Raw genomic sequence first — 26,401 nt, 5'->3', positions numbered from 1 at the left:
AGGATGGCAGGATGGGAGGATGGCAGGATGGGAGGATGGCAGGATGGGAGGATGGCAGGATGGGAGGATGGCAGGATGGGAGGATGGCAGGATGGTCTTGCTCCCCAGCCAAGTGACTGCTGCCCGGTTCACATGCCCACCCCGTCCGCCGCCAGCAACGCAATGCTATCCATTCTGCTCATCCTCTGCTTTCTGAGATCTGCGCCATCCTCCTCATCGTCATCAGCATCGACTTCGATGCCGTTATCCTCCAGCTGCCTCAAGTTCTTCTCCATGTTGTCGACCTCCTCGCTCTTCCAGCTCTCGTCCTCCACACTGGGCACAATCTCCTGCACGGGGAGCCTCTTCTCCAGAACCTCCCTCGCATTCCGCATGTCGCTTTTCTCGGTCCTGTCGAGACTTTCCTCATAAGAACTTGAGATCCCGGCGGCGTAGTTCCGTTTCGCCACTCGCTCGGTGGCAGTTTGGATGTCTGCATCGACGAACCAGGTCTCATCCATGAGGGCATGGGCGTCACGCCATCCGTCCTCGTCCAGAGCTGTGTAGAGGCCCTCGAATATGACAATCCGCGCGGTAGGCGGGATGGAAATGTCGTTTGCGACGGGATCTTTGACTGCATGGTCGAAGCTGGGGGCAAAGATCGTGCGCGACTCCGGTTCAATGGGTCTCCGGACTTTCTCGACCATATCCAGATAGCTGTGCGGGTCGAACGTGAATGCCGCGCCACGTCTGAAGACCGCTTCTTCGGCATTGGGCATTTCGGAGAGTTGTTTGCGAGTTAAGTGATAGCCGTCGAGCGGGACGACGAAGGCGATATCTGGTTGCGAACGGTCTGGACTATTGGGGTATTTCTCATGGTAGTGTGTGTGGTATGCCTTGTTGAGTCCAGCACAGACGGAGGCGGCGAGAGTAGTTTTCCCTGACCCTGGAATCCCAGAGATGGCGATCAAGAGGCGTTGTGAGCCATCACACTTCTGAAACTTGCCTGTGATACTCGGTCAGTATGAGAAGTTACACGCTGGAAAGAGCACGTCTGACCCCATGTCTGATCGACAAGGCGTTGTACGTGAGATTCCATGGCTGAATCGATTAGGGCTTTTCCACCTCTCCCAAAGCGATAGGTATTGTTTATATGGTGGTACCTTCAGCGACCAGCTCATTCAGCCTGACGACCTTGGATGAGAGAGAGACGTATTACACACAAGAAGATTGCCCGGCCTTATCAGCAGCAGCGTGACGAGTGGAGCGTATTCGTCATTTCTTCGCTTGCGATGGAAGGCCCGTTACACGAGTTCGGGAATACACAAGGACCAGACCGGGCCGTACAGTCCAACGCTTTCATAGAAGACGGTGACGGCAAGGTGCAACGCCGATCAAGAAAATGGCCGATTGTTCGATTGCCATACTTCAACCGAGGCAGGCGAATGCGCAGCAGTCAAACGACCCTCCAGCCAGGCTTCGCAATCTGAGATAAAGCTCACGCGTGCCAGAATCGCAGGTGGGGGCTGAGCGGACCACACGGACTGGAGATACATTCCTCCAGGAAAATCACGTGTGGGCGTCTTCCTTTGCCCCTGGTCGATCGCGTCCACCCCGGATTCCTTTCAAGGGGCTTTCTCTCTTGTGCAGCCAACGACTTTCAGCCTTTTCACATTCTTTCCTTCACTCACTCACTCACTCACTCACTTCACCCACTTGTACTAACCCCCAACAGAGGCCCTCGTTGCCATTCATTTTCACAGTCACTCCTTCTGACAACCGTCTTCAATTTTTTCCCCCGCTCATTCGACGCAGCTTTGTGTTCACGCTTCAGCGCAGCTGTCCTCCACGCGTCAACTGTCAACTCCACCGAGCCTCAGACCATTCACTTCCCATTAATACACACCACGACTCTACACAATGAAGGCCTCCATCATCCTGCCCGTCTTCGCTCTCGCTGCCCGAGTCCTCGCCGCCACCCCTCCAGCATGTCTGCTCCACGCTGTCAACACGCAGGACGATCCTAGCGATCTCTCCTCGATCTGTGGCGACGATGCGACCGAAGTGCAAGGGGCCATCGCCAGCATGTGTAACGGCAACGCCGCCGTGAGCATGGCACAATCCGCTTTCATCTCAACTTGCTCGGCTGCTGGTTCATCTGTCGGTATGTGATATGTGATGCTTCAAATCACCCACAACATGTGACTGTACTGACAAGGTTTTTTTTTCTTTGTCTTGCAGCTCCTTACACCGCAACCTCGACCAAGAATTCTACCGCCTCCACGACCAAAGCCTCGTCCTCGTCCTCCGCGACCTCGGCCGGCACGTTTGTTTACACCACCGCCGTCTTCGACTCCGACTGCAGTTGCACCACTACCATCGTCGCGACTGCCACTACCGGGTCCGTTGTCTCGACTGCTCTGGCTAGTGCCACAGGTGTGGAGGGTGCTTCGTCGACAGGTTCCTCGAGCTCAGGATCAGGTGCTTCAGCGAGCGGGAACGCTGCCGCGGATACCAAACAGGTGGGAAGCTTTGCCGCGGCGGTCATTGCCATTGCAGGAGTTGTGGCTGTCTTGTAGAGAAACCTGGAGTATGGTGGTCATAGGGACCGCGTGTGGTGTTTTCCTGAACTTGGCAGCCAAACAGGCACATACGGAGACAAAAGTCGCAATCATGTCTAGCTACCCCAGTAGAAAGGACACGGACCATGGTAGTTCATATGGCATGCTGGATCACGCCCTGTCCGGAGGAGAACTTTTGGACACTTTTTCGTCTATGTCAGCCAAGTAAGCCAACTGAGCAATCAAGCCACTTGCGAGGATCCTATGTACAGACGCCGCCCTTGAACCAGCGCATTCGCGGTCTTTGGTTGTTTTTCCCAGCCGGGAATCGTCGCCGGGGAGGATTCCACTGATACATTGAGCATGAACCCCCACGCACCAGGGCAGTGACATCTAAAACAAAGCCACGACGTATCATCCAGTCGAGCCGCACTACTTTCCTCCCACCCACAATGCGCCCTCTGGTCCATCACACACGAAGCCTACCGGACACACATATCTTCGCGCCTAGGTCCCGTCCCAATCCACTTGATTGGGACACCCACCTGAGCCTCAATGAACGCGATGTATTCCCTCGCCTCGGAGGGGAGATTTTCGAACTGCTTGATCCCCGTCGTCGTAGTCTTCCAGCCCTTGAACGTCTTGTACTCGACCTGCATGTTTTCGACCAGATCCAGATCCGCGGGGAAACTCTCGAGCGTCTGGCCATTGTGCGTGTACGCCGTGGCCACACGGATCTCTTCGAAATCGTCCAGCACGTCCAGCTTGGTCAGGTTGATCTGGGTATAGCAGTTCACGGCGGCCGAGTACTTGACCAGCACGAGGTCGAACCAGCCGCAGCGCCGCTTTCTACCGGTCGTGACGCCGAACTCGCGGCCCACGCGCTGCAGGCGCTCGCCGTACTCTGCGTCGGTGGGGGAGATAGTGGCGTCGAGTTCCGTAGGAAAGGGGCCCGAGCCCACGCGCGTCGTGTACGCCTTCACCACGCCGACGATGTTGCTCCCCAGCGAGGCCAGCGACTGAGGACTCAGCCCCGCGAGGCCCGTAAACACGCCGCCCAGCCCGGTATTGCTGGACGTGACGTAGGGGTAGGTGCCGTGGTCGATGTCGAGCAGGAGCGCGTTGGCGCCCTCGATCAGTATATTCATCCTGCTCTGCTGCTGGCCACCACCTGCGCCATTGGCGGCAGTGGCAATCCCCTTGTTGCCCACGGCCTGGGCCAGCAGCGGGGTCTGGTCGACGACGTACTTTGCCAGTTCGTTGCGCCAGCCTTTCAGCCTCGCGATCTCGTCTTCGACACTATACCCGCGGAGTGCATCATCGCCGTAGAGTCTCCGATATCCCGCTTCCAAGTCGCGCAGCCGGCGTTCCCAGCGCTGTTGTTCGTTGACGAGCATCCAAAACGTCACGCCCCGCCGAGCGACCTTGTCGCTGTAGCATGGGCCGATGCCCTTGCGGGTCGTGCCGATCATGCCCTTGCCGCCATCGACGGTCTTGGACTTGTCCTCCGAGACGCCGTCGACGACGCCGTGCAGGTCGAAGCAGACGTGCGCACGGTCGGAGACGAGGATGCGGTCCCTGACGCCTTGTAATCCTTTCTCTTCCAGGGCGGCGAGCTCCTTGAAAAAGGACGGGATGTGTACGACGCAGCCGGTGCCGATGAGGTTGTATTTGCAAGACGGGTTGATGAGGCCCGAAGGTAGGATGTGGAAGTCATACGTCGTGCCGTTGACCACGATCGTGTGGCCTGCGTTGTTGCCTCCGGCGGCGCGGCAGACCAGGTCGGCCGAGGATGCGAGGATGTCGACGAGTTTGCCTTTGCCTTCGTCGCCCCATTGGGCTCCCAGGACAAGTGTGACAGGCATGGTAGGGTAGGGTAGGGTAGGGTTTCTGGTGTGACAGGAGCGTCGCCGTCCGGGGGAGAATTTGCTGCGATATCGGAGAGGGTCTACGGTTGAGGTACAAGTGAGGGAAGTCGCGGTTGAAGTGGTGGCAAGGCAGCTCCTCTGAGTCAAATCAACGTGTCTACCATACTAGCAAAGAGACAGAGAAAGATGCCGCGTTATGCAGTGTAGATCTTATTGACTGTCCACGATCTGGTGGGGGTCTAATTAACAAAGATTTCGCGCAAGACTCAGAACTCACCCGCGATGAGGGGAATTTTCGTGGTGGGGCGGCATCCGTGAGCAAACGGAAATAAACTTTGGTCCTCAGCAGCAGCAAGCCAAGCCGAGAGTCGGCTAGAAGGTAGTTTGTAGGATCAGCGTCATGGTGGATCAAGGTAGTGGCTCGGCAGGGGGAATAATAGGCACGACGCCATAGGTGGGCAGAGAGAAGGCCGGGTTGTGGACAGAGAGGATGATGCGGAAGATCTAAGCAGCAAAAGTAGCTCGGGATCAAGCTATCTGAGTGAGTGGACGAGACACCACCGAAGATCCCCAGCTTCCAAGCTGAGACTGTCCGTGATGCTTCCAAACTGCTATCAAGCACAAGTACAAAACAGGCCACGAGTCAATCCATTGTTCAAGACGCCACAGCGGAAGATCCCTTGCAGTATCAAGAACAGGAGACAGTCAGAACCGGCCATTTGCGCATTCACCAGCAGGTCGTAAGCCAGACGACGCGCCAGACACCTCGAGCTCGCTGTTACGCAGCCTTTGAAGTATCACACGCTGATCGCAGGCAACAAAAAGAAATCATAGCGATGTAGGTTCGAAGGATCACAGGTCGACTATCCTTTTCAAGGAGAAGACCGAAGAGGCTCCGACGATCGCTGTCGCAAAAACCACAGAACATGAATGTTGGAAAGAAAAGTCGACGTGGCGGTTGGGTGAGCAGCCCTCCTGGCTTCAGCCCAAAATGATCCCCAACCCCAAGCGTCATGCTGCTGTCGGCAACTACCAGCAAGGTAGGTACAGCTTCGATCGTTGTCCGTTTGCAGTTGCGAGAAACCAGGTCCGGTCAAGGGGAAAAACCACTGCCATAGTCCGACACTGGGGGTAATGCTCCGTCCATCCCGAATCACGCACCATTTCATACTTCCACATCTGGGTCACCCCCGAGACGGTAGATCATGGCTCGAAGGCGTTGGATCTCACTCTCGGCTTGTTCGGCATGCTCCTGCTTCCGCTGGCGCGACTTGCGGGCCGCCGCAGTATTCTTCTTTCTCTTGGCGGTCTCCTTGTCGTCGTCACTGTCGACATGGATCTCCGCCAACTGCTTGCGCGGCTTCGGTGGCTTGGAGATACCGCAAGTGTCTGACCGTTTGCGGTTGTGGTATGGTTGCGACGGGGGCCTTCCAGGAGAAGACTTCTGGCGTTCCATGCCAACTGACTTCTGACGCTCCATACCAGATGGCTGGGCGTGAGAGTTCACGCTGCTGAAGCTGCTCGACTTGGTGAGGCACTCCTGCGCCATGGGCTGGTTGGCGAATTGATCCAAACCGTTCTGGGGAAACAATGGCGCCATAGCTTCGAGCTCAGAGTAGTTCAGCTGAGCATCAAGGAGTCCGTCTTCCAGAGGAGAAGTATTAAGGCCACTGCTGGCCATTGCAGGAGATTCCAAGAAGCTGGAACCGGGGGTGCTCAGATTGGGGAAGACCGTAGAGGCTGGAGCCGACATGATGGATTCATCCACGAACAAGTCGGAGGGAGAAATTGTGCCATCGTTGACTCCCGCGTAGTGGGACTGAGGGCCGTTAAAGTCAAGGAGTTCGTACCCGGAGGCGCTGAAGTCGCCTCCGGGAAGATACATGCTGTCAAAGGCGGTAGACATAGCGCCTGGATGGGTCAGTGACATGGACTTGAGAAGCTGACGAACTCTATAGGTACCTTGAGGACTCGGGGCCGACAAGTTTCTACGAGGAACAGTGGTGGTGGAGTTGAAAGTGGGCACGGGCGGTAAGTCTTGCAAACGAGCAAGCTGGCGCCAATGATTGTCGCGGAGTAACTGGTTGTGCAATGCTGGACTTGTTGTAGACTGTTGAACTGGTGACGAGTAGATATGTCCTGACGATGGAGACAAGGTAGACTGTACAGGCGATACTCCGCTGTTGATGGAGAGGTGCCGAGTGCGGATTAGTCTACGGTTAGGGGCTGTACTCGATATCGCCTGCGCATGCAAGGCAGGAGAGGTCCTGGGAGGGATCTCCGGTGCGGCGAAGAGCTGAAAGTCCTGGTCGAAGGAGTGCTGCTGTTGATTCTGCGACGAAGCAGTCGATGATCTTGGGGTTGGGGAAAGCCATCTTTGCTGATGATCCGTGGTGAAAGCTGGAGAATCCAACGCTTGAATTGCGGCGGTTGGAGGTGAAAGCCCGAGACGCTTGGAGCGAGGAGCTGACTGTTCACGAGAGTCCCGAAGGAACCTGGTGAGCGAAGAGTGGAGTGGGGAGCTTGGTTGAGTGACTGGTATCGTAAGAGATCCTATCTTGCCTGAGCGAGATAAGAGGAGAAGGTGAAGGTATTCAGAACTCCATGACTTGAAGTTCTTTGAATTGCCTGTGTGTGTTGAAGTGTGCGGGGTGGGAAGAGAGGAGGAAAAGTCCAGGCGGCACGCAGGAAATCGAGGAGTTAAGAAGGCAGCCTGGGACGGGCTTGGCGCACCGTGAAGGCCACCAAAGGTAAGCACGGAGAGCCCACTGTACCGACCGTTCACGCGAGAAGGCTTCCAGTCAGCAAATCACCATTCGTCTTCACTTGCAACCTGTGCCTTAGCCCACCAGCATCCCTGTTAAGCTATTCCACTTCTGGCATTGGCTAATTTCTGTGCACTTTTGGTTCCAGCAATTGTGACTCATAATCGCGAGTGCACTCGAAGGAGCACTTCTCTTGCAGCGGTACAAACAACCGAGTACCGTGTCCTCATCATCGCGGAATTACTGTGTAGGCAAGCTTTACACTGCAGTATGTAGAGAACCATGATATCTTTTGCGACTCTAGGAGGAGACACCCTCAGCACCCAAAACGCGACCAAGCAGCCACCCAGTCTGTCGGGGTTGCAGCGTACGTTCTCGCTCTCGGAAGCCACAAGGCAGAAAGGGACATCGCGCGATTAGTGTTTTATCCCTATCCGACGGACAACGGTTTCTCTAGTGGACACAAGTCGCTGCGCAATCACGCATCGTGTGGCCATGAAACATATCTTGCGCAGGCATGGGCTCCTGACGTCCTGCTGAGCCGTGTCTAACCCCAGTAATGCGCATTCACTCAAGAATCGGACGATGGACCACTGTGACCCTTCACAAAAGAGCATGTCCTCAGGAAAAAGGGACACCTCTGATTGGCGAGCTCGGGGTGGTCTCTACCAACCAGCGATCCTTGCATGATGTTCCATCTTCCGGCTTAACCAAAGGTCCTGCCCGCGGCTGGCACTTGTGCGCCTTGTTACGTGGCTCCACGGCGAACTGACTAGGCCCAGTCTGAAGTAGTCTGTAAACGTGCTGAGTTCCCCTCCAGTTGGGTTCAAGAACAATTCATTTCCATCGGCGCATGCTTCGCTTCACCATGCTGAGCCTCCGAGCAAGCGGACGGAATACACAGCTAATTCTACAGATAGGTAGCTATCCCCTTAGAGGCTTAAACTACAATTTGCTAAATGTCACGGCTTGCACAGATAAATTGATCTGATCCCAAGACGGAGTACGAGGTACCTTGTGACTCATAACCATCTGGGTCTAAGGACGACCCTGCAGTTCGCTTCGGAATGGTGCATCCCATGCGGAATGCTCGGGGAGGTGACACCGTTGCTGCCCCTGAGTAGAGCCGCACAAATACTGTAACTCGTATCTCCTGTAGAATCAAGGTGGACGGACTCCGATACATTCATGAGCATGGTGTCGAAGCGTGCTGTGGCACACACACGAATAGACCGGGTATCATCCTGATAGTGGCCTCGTTACGACTCGATACGAACAGTTACATTGCACATCTGTGGACGATGGGAACATGAAAGCTGGGGTGGTCAGACAAGGCTGAGACTCGACACTGCGACGTCCAACTCTCACAATACTCCGCGATCAGACTGTTCGCAGACACATGTCTGACGGGCATCGATCTCCCCATGGAGACCCTGCTCCAACCGATTCCGAGTTGCAGGCCGCTACCGACACCCATTTTCGATCATCGATCCACCCGTATACTATGAAATGCAACCGCGTAGACAAGACCAAGATGTCCCCATTCGTTCTCATCTCACGCCTTTGCGCGCTTTTTATTGTCCTATCATATATTCTCTAGTTAAATTGGGTTCACACTCTCAGGGTCCCGTGGACACGTCGTTCTGTACCTGTAGGCACGTCATTGCGCATCGGTTTTGAACTCTCCATCGGATCCGGCAAAAGCGGTGCCTTCTACTTAATCCAATGTCGATGTTGGATCGCCAGCTGCGGGAAACGAGGTCATGCGCCTCAATTCGCACATGTCAACAATTCAGTGGTAAAGAACTGTCAGGTGGACGGATCTAGGAATTTCATGGACTAGTCGAGGGAAGAACTTGCGGCACTTTTTCCAGCCCTCCTGTGTACATGACCAGCGTGTCCATGTACAGTATCTTCGGGATGCAACTTCTAGAATTCCTGGGCCTTGCATTGGTCCTGCATCAAGACGCCTCCGCCCCCTTGCGCTATCCCGCCACAGCCCGTCGAGACTGGCTTTTCCGAATAGGTCTTCGTGCGGCTCGGATGTTTTCCCAGTGGATATCAACGTACTCGTATCAACGGCAATCAGGGGAAGACACGCGAAGATCCCATGCGAAAGTGAGTCCCGGGAATTGTTCGTGATCAGACGATCTGTATAGGTGGAAGACCAGCGGGATATCGTCAGTTCCACGTAAACTATGCTGCCGAAGTAGTGCTGAGCGCCTGGACCACCTTGAGCATTTCCCATGGGTTCTGCTCGCTCGTTGGATCTGGCGCCTCACCAGTGACCATCTCTAGTGCTTGACCAACCTCAGCCCGCAACAGCGTCTCCAAGATTTCCTCTGACCGCTCCCACTCCATCCTCCGGTTTTCATCAGCCCCTTTCTCATCGCCCAATCCTCTCCTGATCGGATGGCCTCTTGCGTCTTCGGTCATTGCTCGTAGCTCTTCCAGTTCTCTTTGCAACCCGTTTCTTTCTGACTCGGCCCAGTGGATTTGTCTGCGCAGGAGCCGAAACCACTGGGACGGAGGCAGAGAACGCTCGCTCTCATCCATATCCTCCCAGATGTCGGGCGGGTAGTAGTCTAGAGGGAGAGGAAGAGTCATTGGCACAATATCAACGTCGACGGCATCGACCAGATCGTCAGAGTCGTTGTCATCTGCCATTCTGACGTCTTCTGGGTTGATCCCCGCCAGGGAAAGAGTGTACCGAGTTGGTAGTGGTGGTAGATCTCCGATCAAAGTGGCCTTTTTGTCGCCATTTGTCTTGCCGCCCATTGTCAACTTCAACCTCTTTGGTGGCATGAGAGAGGCTCCTCCGTTTGAGATGCCTCCTGTATGACCTCGAGGCACAGGGTCACTAGGCCGCAATGCCTCTGTTTCGTGCACAGTACGCATATGCTTAGCTAGAGCGTCAGATCTGGTGAAACTCCGGTCGCATTCTGGCAGCTGGCACATGAACGGCTTCTCCTTGGTATGGCTTCTCATGTGAGCCTTCAACGCGTATGCGCTAGTATGGGGTTGCCCCTTCCTCACACAGCCTTCCCATTCACAGTAGTACTTCTTTTGGCGTGGTACGATATGAATGTCGTTGATGTGTGCTACTAGATTGTCCATGTTGCCCTGTTCCTGATCTACACAGCCTTCCCACAGACACTTGGTCACTTGGATGTAGTCCGCTGAGTCGGGGTTCTCAGGGTTGGCTTGAGCTGCGGCGTACGCGGTGGAGAGAGGATGTGTAGGGCCAAGGTTTGCGAATGACGGCGACGTGGGGACAGAGCCTGAGGTATCGCTTGAGATCGAGCCTGTAGGGGACCGTGGAGGAATGACGGTCGAGGCTGATTGAGGAGTGGCATGATCGTAGCTGGACGCCCCTGTCTTGCGACGTTTGGCGGGAGGCATGTCGACTGGCGCTGTAGTACTCATGGCCGATGTTGTCTCGTCATCCGACGCAGAGATGGTAGAGTCTCTTGAGCCAGAGCGCTGTCTGTTACCAAATTTGACTTCTTCAGGAAACTCATCAGAGTCGATGTCCGACAAGGGTGACCCTGATGCTGGGGTCTCTGGAGGATCTTCGTCCATGATTGCAAGAAAATCGGATTAAACACAAGCTGCGGGGTCGGAATATTACTCTGAACAATGTAGTGAAGGACAATAGCTATATTCAGAAATTTCTTACACTCGAAACGACAGTGAGCCAAATGGCAGCGAATAGTGAGGCTGATGCCAGAAACAGTCGCGCCCAAAGGACGGCTCGGCCGACTTGCCCGTTACACGCTGCGCGACCTCGCGATGTGCTTGTGTTGAATTGTCTCTTCCCTATCTACTCAGTGTTGGACTTTTGTACGGACTACCCATACTCCATAATGTGTGTATGAGCTCCTTGACTGCTTCCATGCTTCTTTGAGGTGGTATTATCAGGCTATCCACCACAAGCCTCAATGTCCACCTGGTTGTCCAGTTGGTCATTGCAGCTCTGAACCGAACAGAGTCGATAGTCTTGAGGTTTGTTCCCCTCACCTACTAATCCTCGTTAACTAGCGTGTTCTGTCCTCAGATAACCACCTGGGCAGGTAAGAGCGCTTTCGTTGGTTCAGAATAGGAGCATGCTCTCTTGCTCCCGAACTCAGCAAGGGACAACGTTACATCAGGCCTCCCCCAGCGCTTGAGCTGTGTCACGGCACAATTGGACTCGGTGTCGAGATACTTTACGTGTGATCTGCTATCTTCCTTTCCTTCTCTGCGGATCGCACACTCTCGCCTAACAGCTTCATTGAGGGTACTGTATGCCAGCTTTTGGTGCCGCATCAAAGATATCGTTGAGATCTTCAAACGCATTCCAGTAGGAATGCTCGGTGGAGATACACATCAGAGGCAAGTCTCGGCAAACGCTTAATTGACTCGCCCGAATGGCTTATATTCAGATTGTCATTGTCGGTGCTGGAATTGCGGGTCTGGCCACAGCCATCAGTATATCCCAGAAGGCGAAGCACGAAATCCTCATTCTCGAGAGCAGCCCTGTCCTGACCGAAGCTGGAGCGGGCGTCCAAATCAATGCAAGCGCTTCACGCCTGCTCAGCAACTGGGGTTTGAAAGAGCATTTTGAGGCCGTAGCCACCCGCCCAGACTTCCTTGAGATCAGACGGTACGCCGACAACGAATTGCTAGGTCTGATCCCTTCCAACGTCAAACGTTATTCGGAGCGAGTGAGGGGCTCTCCACATTGGCTCGTTCACCGAGTCGATTATCAGAGGATCCTTGCCGATGCCGCTATAGCGAACGGGGTCAAGATTCGGTTCGGGCAAAAGGTCGCAAACATAGACATCGAAAATGTCAAGATCATGCTAGCAGATGGAAGCACCGTGAGGGCCGATTTGATTATTGGTGCCGATGGCATCCATTCAAGGGTGCGACGATCTATACCCGCGCTGACAGAATACGTCCCAAGGAAAACAGAGAACTTCTGTTACCGCGCATTGATTCCACGTGAGAATATGATGCACAATGCCGCGACCCGCAGTTTGATTGACATTCGGAATCAGCAGGCGTGGGCTGGTCAGGACACGCATATCGTTGCGTACCCGATAGCTAACGGCAAACTCTACAATATGGTGATGATGGTCCCTAACCAGGGAGAAGCACCTTTGGCAAAGTACAACGAGCCAGGCGACGTCGTTGAAATGCGGAAAGTATTCAAGGATTACAACGACACAGTTAAAGCAGTGTTGGACGCTGTGGACAGCTGCGCGAAGTGGACAATTGCAGAGCTACCTCCATTACCTACCTGGTCAAGTGAGAATGGACGGGTTGTCCTTGTGGGAGATGCCTGCCACGCCATGTCACCACATGCTGCATCTGGCGCTACGGCCTCACTGGAAGACGCCGAAATCCTGGGTCTATGCCTGGCGACTTGGCAGAATGTCGAAGACCTACCAAGGGCATCAACAGAGTACGAACACCTTCGCAAACCCCGTTGTGAACGAGTCCAGGAAATCTCCCGCGAGAATGGGACGACGTTCTCAATGCCGGACGGGCCCGCCCAACGCGCAAGAGATCAAGCATTCCGGGCTCAAAGGATCGCCTTGGAGAAACAGCTGGCAGAAGATGCACCGTTGGTGGTTCCAGAGGAAGACATGACCAAACAATATCCACATCCATCGGTTGTGCAATGGCTTGTTGGGCACAATATCACGGAAGAAGCACAGGCGTATCTACGACGGCGATCTTGACGTCGACGCATGTTCCACGTGCGCAGGTGTGAGGGGAGGGCTTCGCAGGCTAGGGTAATACTCCCCCGACTACACGAATGTGAACCGAGATCCAGATCCTAAACGGGCACATGCCAACTCAGGGGGGGTCTACCAGACTTCAGCTTGAAGCACGGCGGCCGCAACGTTTGATAGACCTGCTGATGGGAGAAGTGTGAAGGCTGGAATCTCTCCGGCGTTCTGGTATTGGGCTGTTCGTTCCGTTACCAGGTACCCACTTTCCCGCATGAAATATCCCGTAGATACTCTAATTACATGATGCAACGTCAAGGTCAACGCCCATTGACATGATTTCTTCGAACTCTTTCTCGCCATTTCCCTCGAGTCACCAATACACGATACCACTTAGATTTCGACGCAGCGTGACGGGTATAGACTTCAGGTGAAATAGACCAGGTATAAGTAGAAGCGGACAAGATCGCCCACATCATCAACATTTCAGCGGAGCCCTTTCTTTTTCTCGCTCAAGAACAATATAACGATAGCGCATAAAGCATAAAGCATAAAGCACAAAGCATCAAGCATTATCGAACAAGACACTGTGTCTCGAATCCCAATATCGCTCACCACTTGCCGTTAAGGCACTACACCAACAATGTCGACGACCCTCCCCCGCACAGTCCTCGCCTACCAGACAAACGCAAAACTATACACCCTCTCAACCCTCGTCCAAGCAATCACGCCCTTCCCCCAACTCCCGGAATCCTCACAACAAGTCTTCAAGACCGCCACCCCCAGCCCTACAGACGAGGACTCCGTGGTGGTCACACGCGAAACAATCTTCCACCCGCAAGGCGGCGGCCAACCGTCCGACGTCGGGCTTATCACATCATCCACAAGCGATGGCGCGAAGTTCACCGTCTCCGCGGTCCGCCATGACGTGGCCCACGACGGCGTGGTCCTCCATCTCGGCCGCTTCGCCTCACCCACACCATTCACCGTGGGAGACACAGTGACGCAATCCATCGACGTGGACAAACGCGTCTTATACTCCCGACTACATACCGCGGGCCACGTGCTTGGCGCGGCCGTGCGGCATTTGTTGGAGCGCGAGATCCCAGGCTTCGACGAGCTCAAGGCCTCGCATTTCCCCGACAGCGCGGCGTGCGAGTTCCGCGGCCTCATTGGGGGGCAGTGGAAGGAGGGCATCCAGCAGCGGGTCAACGAGTACGTTAACCGCGCGATGCCCGTGCGCATCGAGTTCTGGGACGAGGACGATTTCCGGCGCGAGGGGCTCGAGAGGTTGATTCCCACGGACGTCGATGTGGCGCGTGGCGAAAAGTATCGCGTCGTCCGGATCGTGGGGGCCGAGGTCTATCCTTGTGGGGGCACGCATGTTGAGACGACGGATCTTTGTGGCAAGGTTGGGGTCAGGAAGATCAGTCGCCAAAAGGGCACGAGTCGGGTGAGTTATAATGTGAATTAGAGGGGTCGGAATGGCCCGTGGCATGGCAAGGCCGGAAGAAGGGCTTGGAGATACCTTATGTTCGATTAGCTGTGGGAACGAAGGTTGCATGGCATGGTGTGGCATGGTCTGCTTGAAGCTGCTCGAAGCTCTTTTTTTCGGTCGTCATACAGAGATAGAGGCTCCACGTTTCCATATCCCACAGTGCCTGTTATTGTCGTCCGGGCTGCAACTGAATCGTGCCTACACACCCACGACCGTCGTCCTGCGACGGCATGCGGACAACGTGATCTTCAGGCAGCAGGCCCGTTGACAGTCAATCGGTGTCTTCACCACTTTGTAAATCCCTTGAAAATAAAGATGGCATTGAAGAAGTACATAACGTCGCCGAACAGAGTTCAGTACGCCGGACTGACCCGAATAGTACAGAATATCCGTATGACTTTTCATCCTTGGGAGAAGACCATAGCTATTGCCCGCCATAGCCAAGCGGCGCCTACTCTTTGGCGTACCCTCCGGGCACAAGCACCATGCTCCGGTCCAGCCATAGCATCATAAGCCATGCCACATGTATTGCTCCATCGCAGTCGTCCAAGCTCCAGGTACGATCAAGCAACCTCGTTGCAACCCTGGCGCATCCGTAAAAGTACTATCCAGTTGTCGTAATATTCTTTCGACCCCCGATATGTTTGAGACGACTCTAGTGTCAAGAAATACACCAGATCAAACCTTCGGTCGTAGATCAAGTCCGTCGATGTTACAGGCGTTCAGTTGTGGACAAGTCGCCTCTAGATCCTCCACGAAATGCAGCTCCGACAGCTGTCGAACGCAGAGAGTCCCGTCGTCGGTCAATCTCCGTTGTTGTTCTCACTCCCGGGTTAGACAGCTTCGAATACACATTGAAGCGCTCGATGACCGTCCCTGCGAGAATTGTGAGGGTATCTCATCGCTAGGGCGACCGCAGTTATGCACTTCCTCTCACAACATCGGGTGACAATCCAACTGCAGCCCACCACTCATCCGGTATCTCCTCCCTTCTCTGCATGCGTTCAAGGATTACACCAAAAAGCTCTAGCTCAAGGGTCCTGTCATTACCTCTGGAGATATCTCTTGGGGGACCCTGGCGCATCACACCCTCCGTCCCTACAAGGTTGCGATCTAGGTCTCTTGGCAATCGTCCATGTCGAGCGCGAATCTCCCGGACATCGTCTTCGGTGATACCAGAAGGTAGATCCAGATCACACGATTCGTCTCCGCCAATTTCCCCAAAGCTTGTCGTCATGGTCGTTGCCTGCGACGATCTGTTGGAACCATTTCTGGAGTCCGAGCGGGTTGACATGAACGAAGTGGCAGTGCTCGACCGAGCCGGTTCCATGGTGCTTAGAAGATTTGCCCAGTTCTCCTCGACAGGTTCGTCATTTGTCGGACCTGGACTGCGGTTCCGATCTCCGAGGCCATCAAATCTGGATGCGGGATTTTCCCAAGGTCGAGGGGAAAAATGGTTGACTCGTCGCAACGGGGGATAGGGACCATCCTGTCGCTCTGGCGGAGGACTGGTTATCGGTCCATCCTCGGGGATTCGCTCAGGCCTTAAGGACTCCGAGCCCGAATGGTAGTCATTTTCGTTTTCCTCATCATCTTCTTCTTCTGGATCGGCGAATGAAGGTCTGTAAGACCGTCGAGCCCGCCTAGACCCTGGTGGTGTTGAACGGCGCGCAGGCATTCGTGGTGGACGAGAGTGCTGTGAGTTGGACTGAGAAGTCGCACCCACTTCGAATCTCAAGCCTGATTCTCTGGACGGACGTGGCAGATGCTGCGAAATGCTTTCTTGGGTATTAGGCAGAAGAGTGTCGAGGGCGAATTCGGGGTGCAGTTCGTCCCTGGTTGCGGTGCCGAAATCGGTGCGCAGTCTACTTAAGAGATCGACATCAACGTCGCTCCGGGACTCCGGTTCGGGGCGTAGATTGTCGGTGCCGATGCGCCTTGCAATTTCCCGGTCGCGCTGATGGACACGAGCGCGCTGTCTCTGGCGCCGAAGCCGACCCAATTCGGCGTCTAGTTCTTGCTCACGACTCGGTCGCGAAGGATTGTTTTCACTCAGTGCAGCTTCGCGGCGGCTTCCTAGTATGTGATCGATGAGAGAACGGCTGGAGGAAAATCGCCTTGGTCGGGTAGTGGACTCGCGCCGGATGGTAGATCTGCCTGCGGCAGCGATCCTGTCGAGCTTTGCAGCAGCTTCGTCTACGGCAAGCTCCTCTGGCTCACGAAACATACTAACACGCAAAACCCTCTGTTAGTGACTGGTGTGTGTTGTGGAAAAATAATAATGCTGACCCCGACCACGCGCAGTCGCGAGACGTGCGCAAGGGGCGGAGGCTGCAAAAACCGAAGGAGCAAACTCACGGCAATCCCATCGTGTCGCAGTTCGCGCGTCGCAGCCGGCAATGGTGGTTGTTATCGATTACTGGAGTGGAGAGTCTGGAGACACAATAGAGAGGACCGGACGCGACAAACAATCGAAAGGGAGTGGAGTGGTCGGTGGACAGAGAGAACGGAGTAGAGATGGTGGTTTGCACCTTGATTGTTTGCGGAGGCAGCGGTGGTGATAGTGATAGGGAAGTGGATTTGGCTGAGCGGACAGGGACAAGCAAACTTCTTCCGGGACCCCACGACACGGAGGCTGGAAGGGGAAGGGCATTTGGAGTGCAGCCCGAACCGAATCGGTAGGCGCCCGAGGCGGAGCTGAACAACCAACAAGGCGACGGTGATCGAACGCGACATCCTTGGCACTCGGTCTTCGCTGCCTGCCTCATTCACGCTCGCTTCACTCGCACTTGACACTCACATTAAGCTGCCTTTCAATTCAGTATCCTTCCAGCACAACTCAGCCGCGAGTCGATACCGGTGTCAATTTGGACTCCCTGAACTCACACCAGCCTCCTCATCGAAAGATCAAGCATGACAAATGCCGTGCGTCCGGTACACGATGCACCTCAGGCCTGAGACGCCAAATGCGCGTCAACGACGTCTCGTATTCGCATTCTCGCTAGCCTCAAAGCCGAACACTTGCTTTCCTGACTGGCACCGTCTTTCGTATAGATAAGCTATACAATGCGTCTCCTCTTCTCGTCTCCCAGTGTCTTCTCTCCAGACTGTCTTCATGGATCCAAAATGGTTTCCGCCGCCAGATCGTCCCTTCCAGCCAGGTGGTCAAAGCATTCTCGCTGCTGGTACCATCGGTATCACGACTTTATTGCTTCCCCGATGCCAGTTTCGCAACTTTGTTGCCATCCCTCCCATTGTTTGGATTCTGTATAATTTGCGCCAGCATACCACGGGAAAGCTTGAGGAGGATTACTTGACTGCTGTCAACATTTCCATCACGCTGGCCAAACTCATCGACGTCTCCGTGTTACATGATGCAGAACAGTCATTGCGACGAGTCAGAACAGATGGCGGTGATACAGAATCTGCAGAGGACATCCAGAGAATGGGTTTGTGGCAGAAATTTCGCTGGAACCTAGATCTCTTCACGACGATGCGCGGCGTCGGGTGGAATTGGCGTGTAAAGAACGTGGACGAGGTTCCTCCGAACATATCTCGCATGTGCAGAGCTCTCCCCTTTTGGTTGATTCTAACCTGATTCAGGCAGTCGATTTGTTCTCGACCAGGCCCTGAGAGCATCGTACTGCTTCTTGTACCTCGACATTGACGAGTGGTACATGCGGCGGACGCCCTTTGGCAATGGCACCACCCATGTGCCGGACTTCTTCTCGCTGCCGCTTGGAAAGCAGATATATCTCGGGTGGCAGACTGGATTGCACAATGGGTTCGCAATGGTATTTGGGTACTATCTTGTTACCATATTCGCGGTTGGTGCTGGTTTATATAGTCCTCACTCTTGGCCGCCTCTCTTTGGCTCGTTCGTGAAGAAAGGATATACGGTGAGAAACATCTGGGGATACTGCTGGTGGGTGAGGTCTCGCCGCCAAATGGGGTCGGCGTCACTCACATGGCACTACAGGCACCAGCTCCTACGCCGAACCTTTGAAACAGCGAATTCCAGTCTGACAAGGCTGATGAGGATCCGTAGAGGAACGCTGGGCTCACGATATCTTCAGCTCTACAATGCCTTCGTCGTGTCGGCCTTGATCCATCACATTGGCGCCCTCAATTGTCCTTACTCGGCACTACCGTGGTGCCAGTTTTACTTTTTCATGATCCAGCCAGTCGCCGTCACCGTGGAGGACTTCGCTATATATGTGGGGAAGAAGGCGGGTCTAAGGCAGTCGTGTAAGTTGTGACACAATCTTACGCCGAGTGAGCGGAAGTGAAGTTGACGTGGCATAGGGAGAACCAGAGCCGTGGGATACGCCTGGGTTGGCTGTTTCTTGAGCTACTCTCTGCGGTATGCAGCAGCAGGCTTCACTGCAGCAGGATTGGGTGGTGTCAGGCATCCATTTGTGGCCAAATTTAGTATCATGGACAGGCTGTTTGGATAGACAGGCGAAGTTTGTCTGTGCTGGCATGTCATTGCCACATGGCAGCACGCGACTCGTGATTAGCGGAAGTCTTCTCAATTCGTGATGTAGCAATAGAAGTCCACTCAATGGCGGTGGATCATCCGGGGGCAAAGGGCAACTGCAAAGAATACTTGCATGAAGCAACATTACCGCCAGTCGGATGAGTAGTGGTTAGGTACCTAGCCTCAGGTACATTAAGGGATTGCAGTCCAGAGCCCTAGAGAGCAGCAGCGTCCCTGAAGTGGGTGGAGCTTCGGTTGATAGTGGCGCCGATCGGGCTGCAGTAAGCAATGTTAGGCGGGCCTTGGACGTTTAATAAGCGAGGCGTGCAAAGGTCGAACCTCAGCACAAGCCAATCTCGTGCCTCCGCTCAATTATCGGTTTCAGGTCCATGCCTTGAATCCGCTGCTCATTTGGACGACTACGAGTACCTACAGCAATTCCCGGAGCGTGACGAGCTCGGAGTGCGCTCTGTACGAACGCAGCCTTTCAGCAACTGCCATTTCGTCTCTTGATGCCGCAGGTACAGTCTCAGTCCAAACCACCACAACGCCGTGTCCTGCGTTGGACGTCGTCCCGAGCACCAATCGCTCGCCCTCGCCAACTGAACTGCAGCTGGGCGCAGAGACGATGAGAGGCCACAAGCTTGCCATTTCGGACGTCTGACTTCTTCTCCTTCTTCCATCTTGTGCCTGTCGACCTCAGTATGCCTGCGCGCACTGCTGAGCCTCAAGATGATATCCCGACAGCGAGAGCGGTCGATGGCCTTGGCCTCAAAGCCAGCAAGACCTCCAGATCTCCCCGAAGCCCAGTGAAGAGAGAGGAAAGAGAAAGGACCAAGGCACAGGATGTTGCGGAGTTGAAAGACTACCAATTGGGGGACTGTCTAGGCAAAGGTGCATTTGGCTCTGTTTACCGGGCGTTGAACTGGGGCACTGGAGAGACGGTAGCTGTGAAGCAGATCAAGCTGGCAGACCTGCCTAAGAGCGAGTTGAGGGTCATCATGCTGGAGATTGATCTCCTTAAGAATCTCGACCACCCCAACATCGTCAAGTACCAGGGCTTCGTCAAGACCCCAGAAACGCTCAACATCATCCTGGAATACTGCGAGAATGGATCCCTGCATTCAATTTCCAAGAACTTTGGTCGCTTTCCGGAGAATCTGGTGGCTCTCTACATGTCTCAGGTGCTCCAGGGCTTGGTATACCTCCACGACCAGGGTGTCATCCATCGCGATATCAAAGGTGCCAACATTCTGACCACCAAGCAAGGCTTGGTCAAACTCGCCGACTTTGGCGTGGCAAGTAGAACAACCGGCTTACACGAGTCCAGCGTCGTAGGAACCCCATATTGGATGGCTCCTGAAGTGATCGAGTTGACAGGCGCAACTACTGCTTCGGACATATGGAGTTTGGGCTGCACAGTGATAGAACTTCTGGACGGGAAGCCGCCGTATCACAATCTTCAGCCCATGCCAGCTTTATTCCGCATTGTCAACGACGATCATCCGCCTCTCCCTCAGGGAGCTTCACCTGCCGTTATGGATTTTCTCATGCAGTGTTTTCAAAAAGATCCGAATCTCAGAGTGTCCGCAAAGAAGCTGCTTAAACATCCCTGGATTGTGAGCGCGAGAAGGAGTGGGTCGGAGAAGCCAAAGAATGCTACCGAGTATGATGAGGCGGTCAAGAGTGTTCAAGAATGGAACGAAGCTCTGAAAGATTCTCCCAATGGCAGTCTGGTCAGGAAGCCCTCCAATGCCTCAACTGCCAGCCCTGTGCCCGTGGCTCGGGACATGCTTCGATCGGCCAAACCGCAGGCTAAGTCCCCCATACCCCTCCTCAATAAGGACAACAACACGACCAAATTTTGCTCTCTAGAGGATGATGATAATTGGGACAATGACTTTGCAACGGCCATCTCAGCTAGCACCTTCCAGCTACCTCACCTCAGGCCTCATGACAACTTCGGAGGCATGCTGTCTTCGGAAAGATTGAAGTCATTTGCCGCTATAGAGACTACATGGGGAAAAGAGAATGAGTCCGTGGAGGACAAAGATTCAACCTTGAAAGCCGTGTCACCACTGGAGGTGGACGTGGATAAGACCGTGCGACTAGCAACGACCATGGCGAAGAAGAGGCCTGAGGTGCGGCACGCGCGGCACAAGTCTGAAATCCCTCCGAAGACAAGGACGAAGCCGACAGCAACGCCGCGAAAAGCTTCTTTGCCCTCCACACGTCAACCAGTGGATGTCCACAAAGTTAAACCCACCCAAACGAGGACCCAACACAACGAGCCACCAACACGACGTTTTAGAGAAAGCTCGGTCGAGGACTTCTCGGACATCGTTCAGGGAAATGAGCTGGCTCTGGACACCAAGCTCGGTCTTATGCGGCTGGACAACCAGGCACCGTCAAAGATACTCGAGTCTCCGAGCGTAACGGATCTGATACAGAGCATGAGACCGCCAAAGGTAGGCGGCAGCCTCAAGAGGCAGCCAGCGCCCAATAACAGGTTGTCCATGCGACGGACACGGTCTTCGATTGAGATACAACGTTTTGCAGAGAATGAGCAAGACGAGGACTTCTCTGATGTCTTCGCGCAATCGTCTGCGATCCTTGAGAAAGCCGCCAGTGAAGATGGCTCCGAGCTCATGTTGAGCTCCAAGATCTCGAACCTGTCCTGGCTTCCAGACGCGGAAGACGAGGACGATCCTTTCGCTCAGCTAGAGGAGGGTCTTCCAGAAGTTGATCTCGAGTCGAACATTGCTCGCGACAAGCACGCGCGTCTTAGGACAGAAGTCGAGGCCCTGGTGGGCCAGCTTAAAGTCTTGCAGGAGGACGACGCTCTGCTGCAAATCTCAGAAGATCTGATAAACTACTTTGGCATCTTTTCAGAAACCAAAAGTGTCATTATCAGCGCCCATGGCCTCTTACCGATTCTAGAGATCCTGGAGGACTGCATGCGTCTTGATATTGTCCTCAACCTCCTGAAAATTGTCAACGCGATCATCTTCAATGATGAAGATGTCAAAGAAAACCTCTGCTTCGTCGGCGGAATTCCCAAGATCAACAAGTTCGCCTCCAAGAAGTTCCCGCGAGAAATACGCCTTGAGGCTGCGGGATTCGTCAAGCAGATGTACGAGGCTTCGAATCTAATCCTCCAGATGTTCGTCAGTGCGGGCGGGTTGACGGTGCTCGTTGATTTTCTGGAGGATGACTATGACGATGACCGCGAGTTAGTCCTTATTGGAGTCAATGGCATCTGGAGTGTCTTTGAACTGCAGGGCTCAACTCCGAAGAATGACTTCTGCCGCATTTTATCACGCAACTCGGTGTTGGAACCATTGTCACTCGTCCTCAGCCGGGTCCTCATGGAGCCCTCTGATTCTGGAGAGCAGAAAGAACTCGCCGATTTGTGCGAGGGTCGCATTGCCAGCATCTTTTTCGTCTTCTCCCAGGCGGAGAACTACGTCAAGGAACTAGTCGCCGAACGGACAGTTCTCCATCGAGTCTTGAAAAACTTGAAAAGGATGGCTCCAGCACACCAAGTGACAATGCTGAAGTTCATCAAGAACCTCTCGATGTTGTCGACTACCCTGGATGCGCTGCATAACTCCAATGCTATCGATGTGCTGTCTGAGCTCCTCAGCAACAACATGAACAAGCCACATTTTAGGGAGATGTCCAACCAAATTTTGAATACCATTTATAACCTTTGCCGACTGTCGAAACGGCGGCAAGAAGACGCCGCTCTTGTCGGTATCATTCCAATCCTGATCAAGATCGTCAAACAAGAGAAGACGCCAGTGAAGGAGTTTGCCTTGCCAATTCTCTGTGATATGGCTCATTCCACACGAGCTGCTCGCCGAGAACTATGGCAAAATAAAGGGCTTGCTTTCTACGTCTCATTACTGTCCGACCCTTATTGGCAAGTCACGGCTCTGGATGCAATATTCACTTGGCTTCAAGAGGAGACTGCTCGGGTCGAAGATCACCTTCTGGAAAACCAGAATTTCATTTCGGCAATTGTTGCTGCGCTGACCAGCAGCAAATCGACATCGTTCGAAAACCTTCTCGAGCCTCTACAGAAGCTGCTCCGCCTGTCACCACCTCTTGCAGCCTCTATGGCGCGAAGCTCGCAGCTCTTTGATACACTCGGCCAGAAGCTGGGACATAACAAGCCTGCGATTCGTCTAAATCTCCTTCGCATCATTGGCAGCATATGCGACTCGACAGAAGAAGGCTTCTTCCTCCTCGAGCAATACAGTCTCTACGACGTGATCCGAGAACTTTCCTATTCCGACTCTGCGGTGCTTGTTCGCAGCATGGCTGGTGAACTCATCCGGTCGTGCGAAGAGTCCGACAACGTGAGCATTAAAAGTGGGCAGGGCGTCAATCCGGTTACGAATGGCGGTCGAAGAAAGCACCCTGGTTTTCAAAGGCGCACGAGCTCCACAACTCCTCCCCATCTCCTTGACCGTCAGATGAGCATGCCCACTTCTCCTCAGCTTGGCCGTTCCGAGCGGGCAAGCATGAACATGTATGAGCTCCCTGTGGCACAGACCCCGCGCCGGCAACGCAATGGCGTCTACGTCAACGGCGCGAGTATCATGCGGCCTGCCAGCCGAGATGGGTCGACGTACGCACGCGAGAACTCGCCAGCATTTGCGATGCCCAGCTTGACGCGCGCAAACACGGCCAGTGTGGCCGAGATGACGGTGAATAAGAGTAGGGTTGCTCGACAACCTACAGTGGCGACAAATTTGGCAGGCCAGCATCGACTCTCTAGGCAGAGTACACGAGACAGCATGGTTGGGTCGGCCAGGTCATCAGCAGAGAAAGAGCCTAGCTCGACCACGAGTTCCAGAGGTTATCAAGGCAGAACTAACAGCAGTGTAGCCGCGACTTCGACGCCTGTTTCCGAGCAGAGAGCTCGGAGAGAAGCGAGACACGTGCATACCAGCAGCATCAGCCAGAGTCGAAATGCCAATGGCAGCACCAACACGGCGGTTTCAAGACCTGGTTCCAGCCAGAGCCAGGGTCAAGGGCCGGGGAATGTCGAAGTAACTGTCGCAAGAAGGACGACAGCGAGGAGAAATGGAGCGTGGGACGATCGGTGGGGTTAAAGGCCTCAGCGTAAAGCATGAATAGCTTTTTCGCTTCACCATGATACACGCCCTGGCTTACAGGTGTCGGCCACGATTTGTGCAAGGCACTTATTGCAATTGGTCGCTAACGAACAAGAAGGTTGCGTACGCACGTCTTGGCGGGCCGGAGATTTTGTCCATAGACAGCCGCCAGTGTCAGACTCCCTCAGAATTAAAGACCAAGTTCACTAACAGTGCTCAATACTCGGAATCCTTGTCTTAGAACTACATCTGTTCAACGTTGGATCAGGCGAGCAGTCTACTGTATGAGTCCTCAAAGTGGGGCACGGAGCAAGCATGGTTCGCGGCTGTGTGCGCGGCAAAGCCCGTGCGACACAAGGAGTATGAGTTTCTTCAGAGCAGATGATGTCAGGGACCATAGTGAGCGGTGCTCAGTGGGATCTGTTCAGTGCGGAGGGTCAGCGCAGCAGAAGCGGACAACGAATCTCTCAGCCCTCCATTCCATACGTGACCCTATCACTAAATGCAGGCAGGATAAGACTCGTACTTGAATTCGACGTCTGACAAAGAAGCTGGGCTCAAATCAACAAACGTTGGTTGTGGCACAGTCTCTCGCAGCTTCAATCTGTCAATTCACGCTTCGCCCGACTCGAACAGACATGGCTACCAGATCTATCACGTATCATGATCTAGACGACCTTCGAAACACACGGAAGCGAGCCCAGACCACGCGTACATCAACTCGACCAAGAAAGAACCTCCAAACGGCTTTCGAGGCCGCCTCTCGAATGGCAACGCCGATTACAAAACCCTACGCTGGTGGATGATGAGCCAGGTCTTTTAGGGGACTCTGTTATCGAGAGACCCAGTTCAGGGAGGGTTGAGGACATCGATGATGCTCCCTCCCTCACTGGTTGGGTGGCCAGAGCCGAAGCGTTGGCTAACCTCTAGACCCTGCTTGATGGCTACAGTCGCGATCCCTTTGCGGCGTTACCGGTCATTCACTCAGGGCAGGGGCTATGTGCCGCTGATTACTGTGGTGCTATGGCTGGGCTTGATCTCTCGGCCATCTGACGACCCTGACCATCTGGCCACAGCAGTCACCCGTGTCTATGCCAGAGATACCACGTCCTTGCACTCCAATGAGAAAGGAAATTGGCTATTGAACAGACTCTTCTCTCTTGTGCTACAATATGATATGGTGTTCAAAGCCATCATTCTGTCCATGCCACGATTCCGTCCTGCCAGTCAAAGTGCAATGTCCCTGCCGGAGTTCGCTTCGCCTACATAGGACGAGCGTGATCTCTACACGTAATCGCAGGCTTGCAACTAAGGAAAAGGCTACAGCTGACGTTACCATTTAGAGAACCATCCCCTTATATCAGCCGACGGATGTCCGAGTAGTTTGGACGTTGTGTGGGAGATGATCTGGCCGTTCGGAAAATTCTTCGCGGGTCACGATGAGAATGCTGCCACTCACCTCAAAGGTTTTCAGGCTATTGTGGCCTTTTTCGGCGGGCTGGAGCACGGAGACTCCTACCGCTTCACGATATACAATCTAACAGGGCCGGGACTCGCAGTCGCTGTGCAACGATTCATGTTCATGTACTGACAGCGGACGCGTTCACAGTTGCCACGCCCTCTGTCAATTTGCTTCCGAACCTACCAACAGTGCCCAGCCGCCGCCGTTCGGCCCCAGATCGAATTGAGCTACCCCAAGCATCTGTATTCGCCAAGTCTCCGTGCTCGCATCGCCGGTCTTCCCGTCGGCTTCAGCGACATCGCAATCGACGGTTGTCTCTCGGTGCAAATCCTCAAGCTTCGGCCCCGCTTCGCTCGCTGTGCCCAAGACTCATCGTTGAGGAAGAACGACTCTGTTACTGAAGTCGACAAAGTCGGTATCGGCTTGCTTAGCGTCATGGCGCAGCGGAGCGCCACGCCACTAGAAAGAAGCACCTGCATGCTGCGTTTCATGTTCACCGTCCAACGGTCTCCAGGCGAATCGAACATTTTCAAATTGCCGTGAAGATAACGTCCGAGACTTTCATGTCGCCGGACGATTGCACGGCCGATTCCGCCATTTGGGACGTGGCAATCCTGGCAACTGTGACGACTATCGAAGGACCGGGCTTTGTTAGAAGAGGAACGCTGTGGGACATTCGCAAGGCTCTCAAGGCGACATTGGCGGACGGCGAGGTATTGGGATCAAATCGAGCCACGCGTGAAGCGGTTCTTCTTTCCAGAAGCCTGGCCGGAGGAGTTCCATGTTTGGTCGCAGGGAAAAAATGGCCGAGCACGCCTTTTTGAAATGCGGTTTGTTTTCCCCTCGGGTCATCGCGCTGCCATTTGTGCCAGTTCCGGGATTGTCTGAGAAAGAGGTCGACACGATATCCCAAAGTTCTCGTCACACTGAGCAGTTGGAGGT

The 26,401-nt window shown here is 54.2% G+C and overlaps 10 protein-coding genes across 10 annotated transcripts; 5 read left to right on the top strand and 5 right to left on the bottom strand.

Annotated features, from left to right (window-relative positions):
- Positions 1 to 128: 128 nt before the first annotated feature.
- Positions 129 to 1,078, bottom strand: A1O7_06010 (uncharacterized protein; the record flags this gene model as incomplete). Its single annotated transcript, XM_007760016.1, has 2 exons — positions 129 to 985; positions 1,039 to 1,078. The coding sequence occupies 2 exons, from the start codon at positions 1,076 to 1,078 to the stop codon at positions 129 to 131; spliced, it is 897 nt and encodes a 298-aa protein (XP_007758206.1).
- Positions 1,079 to 1,899: 821 nt separating this feature from the next.
- On the top strand, positions 1,900 to 2,558 carry A1O7_06009 (uncharacterized protein; the record flags this gene model as incomplete). Its single annotated transcript, XM_007760015.1, has 2 exons — positions 1,900 to 2,143; positions 2,221 to 2,558. 2 exons carry the CDS (start codon positions 1,900 to 1,902, stop codon positions 2,556 to 2,558), a joined length of 582 nt encoding a protein of 193 aa, XP_007758205.1.
- A 464-nt stretch (positions 2,559 to 3,022) lies between these two features.
- Positions 3,023 to 4,405, bottom strand: A1O7_06008 (adenylosuccinate synthetase; the record flags this gene model as incomplete). The annotated part of the gene is made up of 1 exon (XM_007760014.1): positions 3,023 to 4,405. One exon carries the CDS (start codon positions 4,403 to 4,405, stop codon positions 3,023 to 3,025), a length of 1,383 nt encoding a protein of 460 aa, XP_007758204.1.
- Positions 4,406 to 5,573: 1,168 nt separating this feature from the next.
- On the bottom strand, positions 5,574 to 6,314 carry A1O7_06007 (uncharacterized protein; the record flags this gene model as incomplete). The annotated part of the gene is made up of 1 exon (XM_007760013.1): positions 5,574 to 6,314. The coding sequence occupies one exon, from the start codon at positions 6,312 to 6,314 to the stop codon at positions 5,574 to 5,576; it is 741 nt and encodes a 246-aa protein (XP_007758203.1).
- Positions 6,315 to 9,369: 3,055 nt separating this feature from the next.
- On the bottom strand, positions 9,370 to 10,755 carry A1O7_06006 (uncharacterized protein; the record flags this gene model as incomplete). Its single annotated transcript, XM_007760012.1, has 1 exon — positions 9,370 to 10,755. The coding sequence occupies one exon, from the start codon at positions 10,753 to 10,755 to the stop codon at positions 9,370 to 9,372; it is 1,386 nt and encodes a 461-aa protein (XP_007758202.1).
- Positions 10,756 to 11,582: 827 nt separating this feature from the next.
- Positions 11,583 to 12,902, top strand: A1O7_06005 (uncharacterized protein; the record flags this gene model as incomplete). Its single annotated transcript, XM_007760011.1, has 1 exon — positions 11,583 to 12,902. The coding sequence occupies one exon, from the start codon at positions 11,583 to 11,585 to the stop codon at positions 12,900 to 12,902; it is 1,320 nt and encodes a 439-aa protein (XP_007758201.1).
- A 634-nt stretch (positions 12,903 to 13,536) lies between these two features.
- A1O7_06004 (alanyl-tRNA synthetase) lies at positions 13,537 to 14,367 on the top strand (the record flags this gene model as incomplete). Its single annotated transcript, XM_007760010.1, has 1 exon — positions 13,537 to 14,367. One exon carries the CDS (start codon positions 13,537 to 13,539, stop codon positions 14,365 to 14,367), a length of 831 nt encoding a protein of 276 aa, XP_007758200.1.
- Positions 14,368 to 15,310: 943 nt separating this feature from the next.
- Positions 15,311 to 16,630, bottom strand: A1O7_06003 (uncharacterized protein; the record flags this gene model as incomplete). The annotated part of the gene is made up of 1 exon (XM_007760009.1): positions 15,311 to 16,630. Exon 1 carries the CDS (start codon positions 16,616 to 16,618, stop codon positions 15,311 to 15,313), a length of 1,308 nt encoding a protein of 435 aa, XP_007758199.1. The 5' UTR covers positions 16,619 to 16,630.
- Positions 16,631 to 17,506: 876 nt separating this feature from the next.
- On the top strand, positions 17,507 to 18,848 carry A1O7_06002 (uncharacterized protein; the record flags this gene model as incomplete). The annotated part of the gene is made up of 4 exons (XM_007760008.1): positions 17,507 to 17,840; positions 17,995 to 18,316; positions 18,371 to 18,639; positions 18,697 to 18,848. The coding sequence occupies 4 exons, from the start codon at positions 17,507 to 17,509 to the stop codon at positions 18,846 to 18,848; spliced, it is 1,077 nt and encodes a 358-aa protein (XP_007758198.1).
- Positions 18,849 to 19,575: 727 nt separating this feature from the next.
- On the top strand, positions 19,576 to 23,994 carry A1O7_06001 (STE/STE11/CDC15 protein kinase; the record flags this gene model as incomplete). The annotated part of the gene is made up of 1 exon (XM_007760007.1): positions 19,576 to 23,994. One exon carries the CDS (start codon positions 19,576 to 19,578, stop codon positions 23,992 to 23,994), a length of 4,419 nt encoding a protein of 1,472 aa, XP_007758197.1.
- Between the last annotated feature and the right edge of the window lie 2,407 nt (positions 23,995 to 26,401).

This window comes from Cladophialophora yegresii (genome assembly GCF_000585515.1).
Source record: "Cladophialophora yegresii CBS 114405 chromosome Unknown aczIN-supercont1.4, whole genome shotgun sequence".
NCBI lineage: Eukaryota > Fungi > Ascomycota > Eurotiomycetes > Chaetothyriales > Herpotrichiellaceae > Cladophialophora > Cladophialophora yegresii.
Note: the sequence above shows the minus strand (reverse complement) of the source record. Positions and strands in the feature narration are given on the sequence as shown.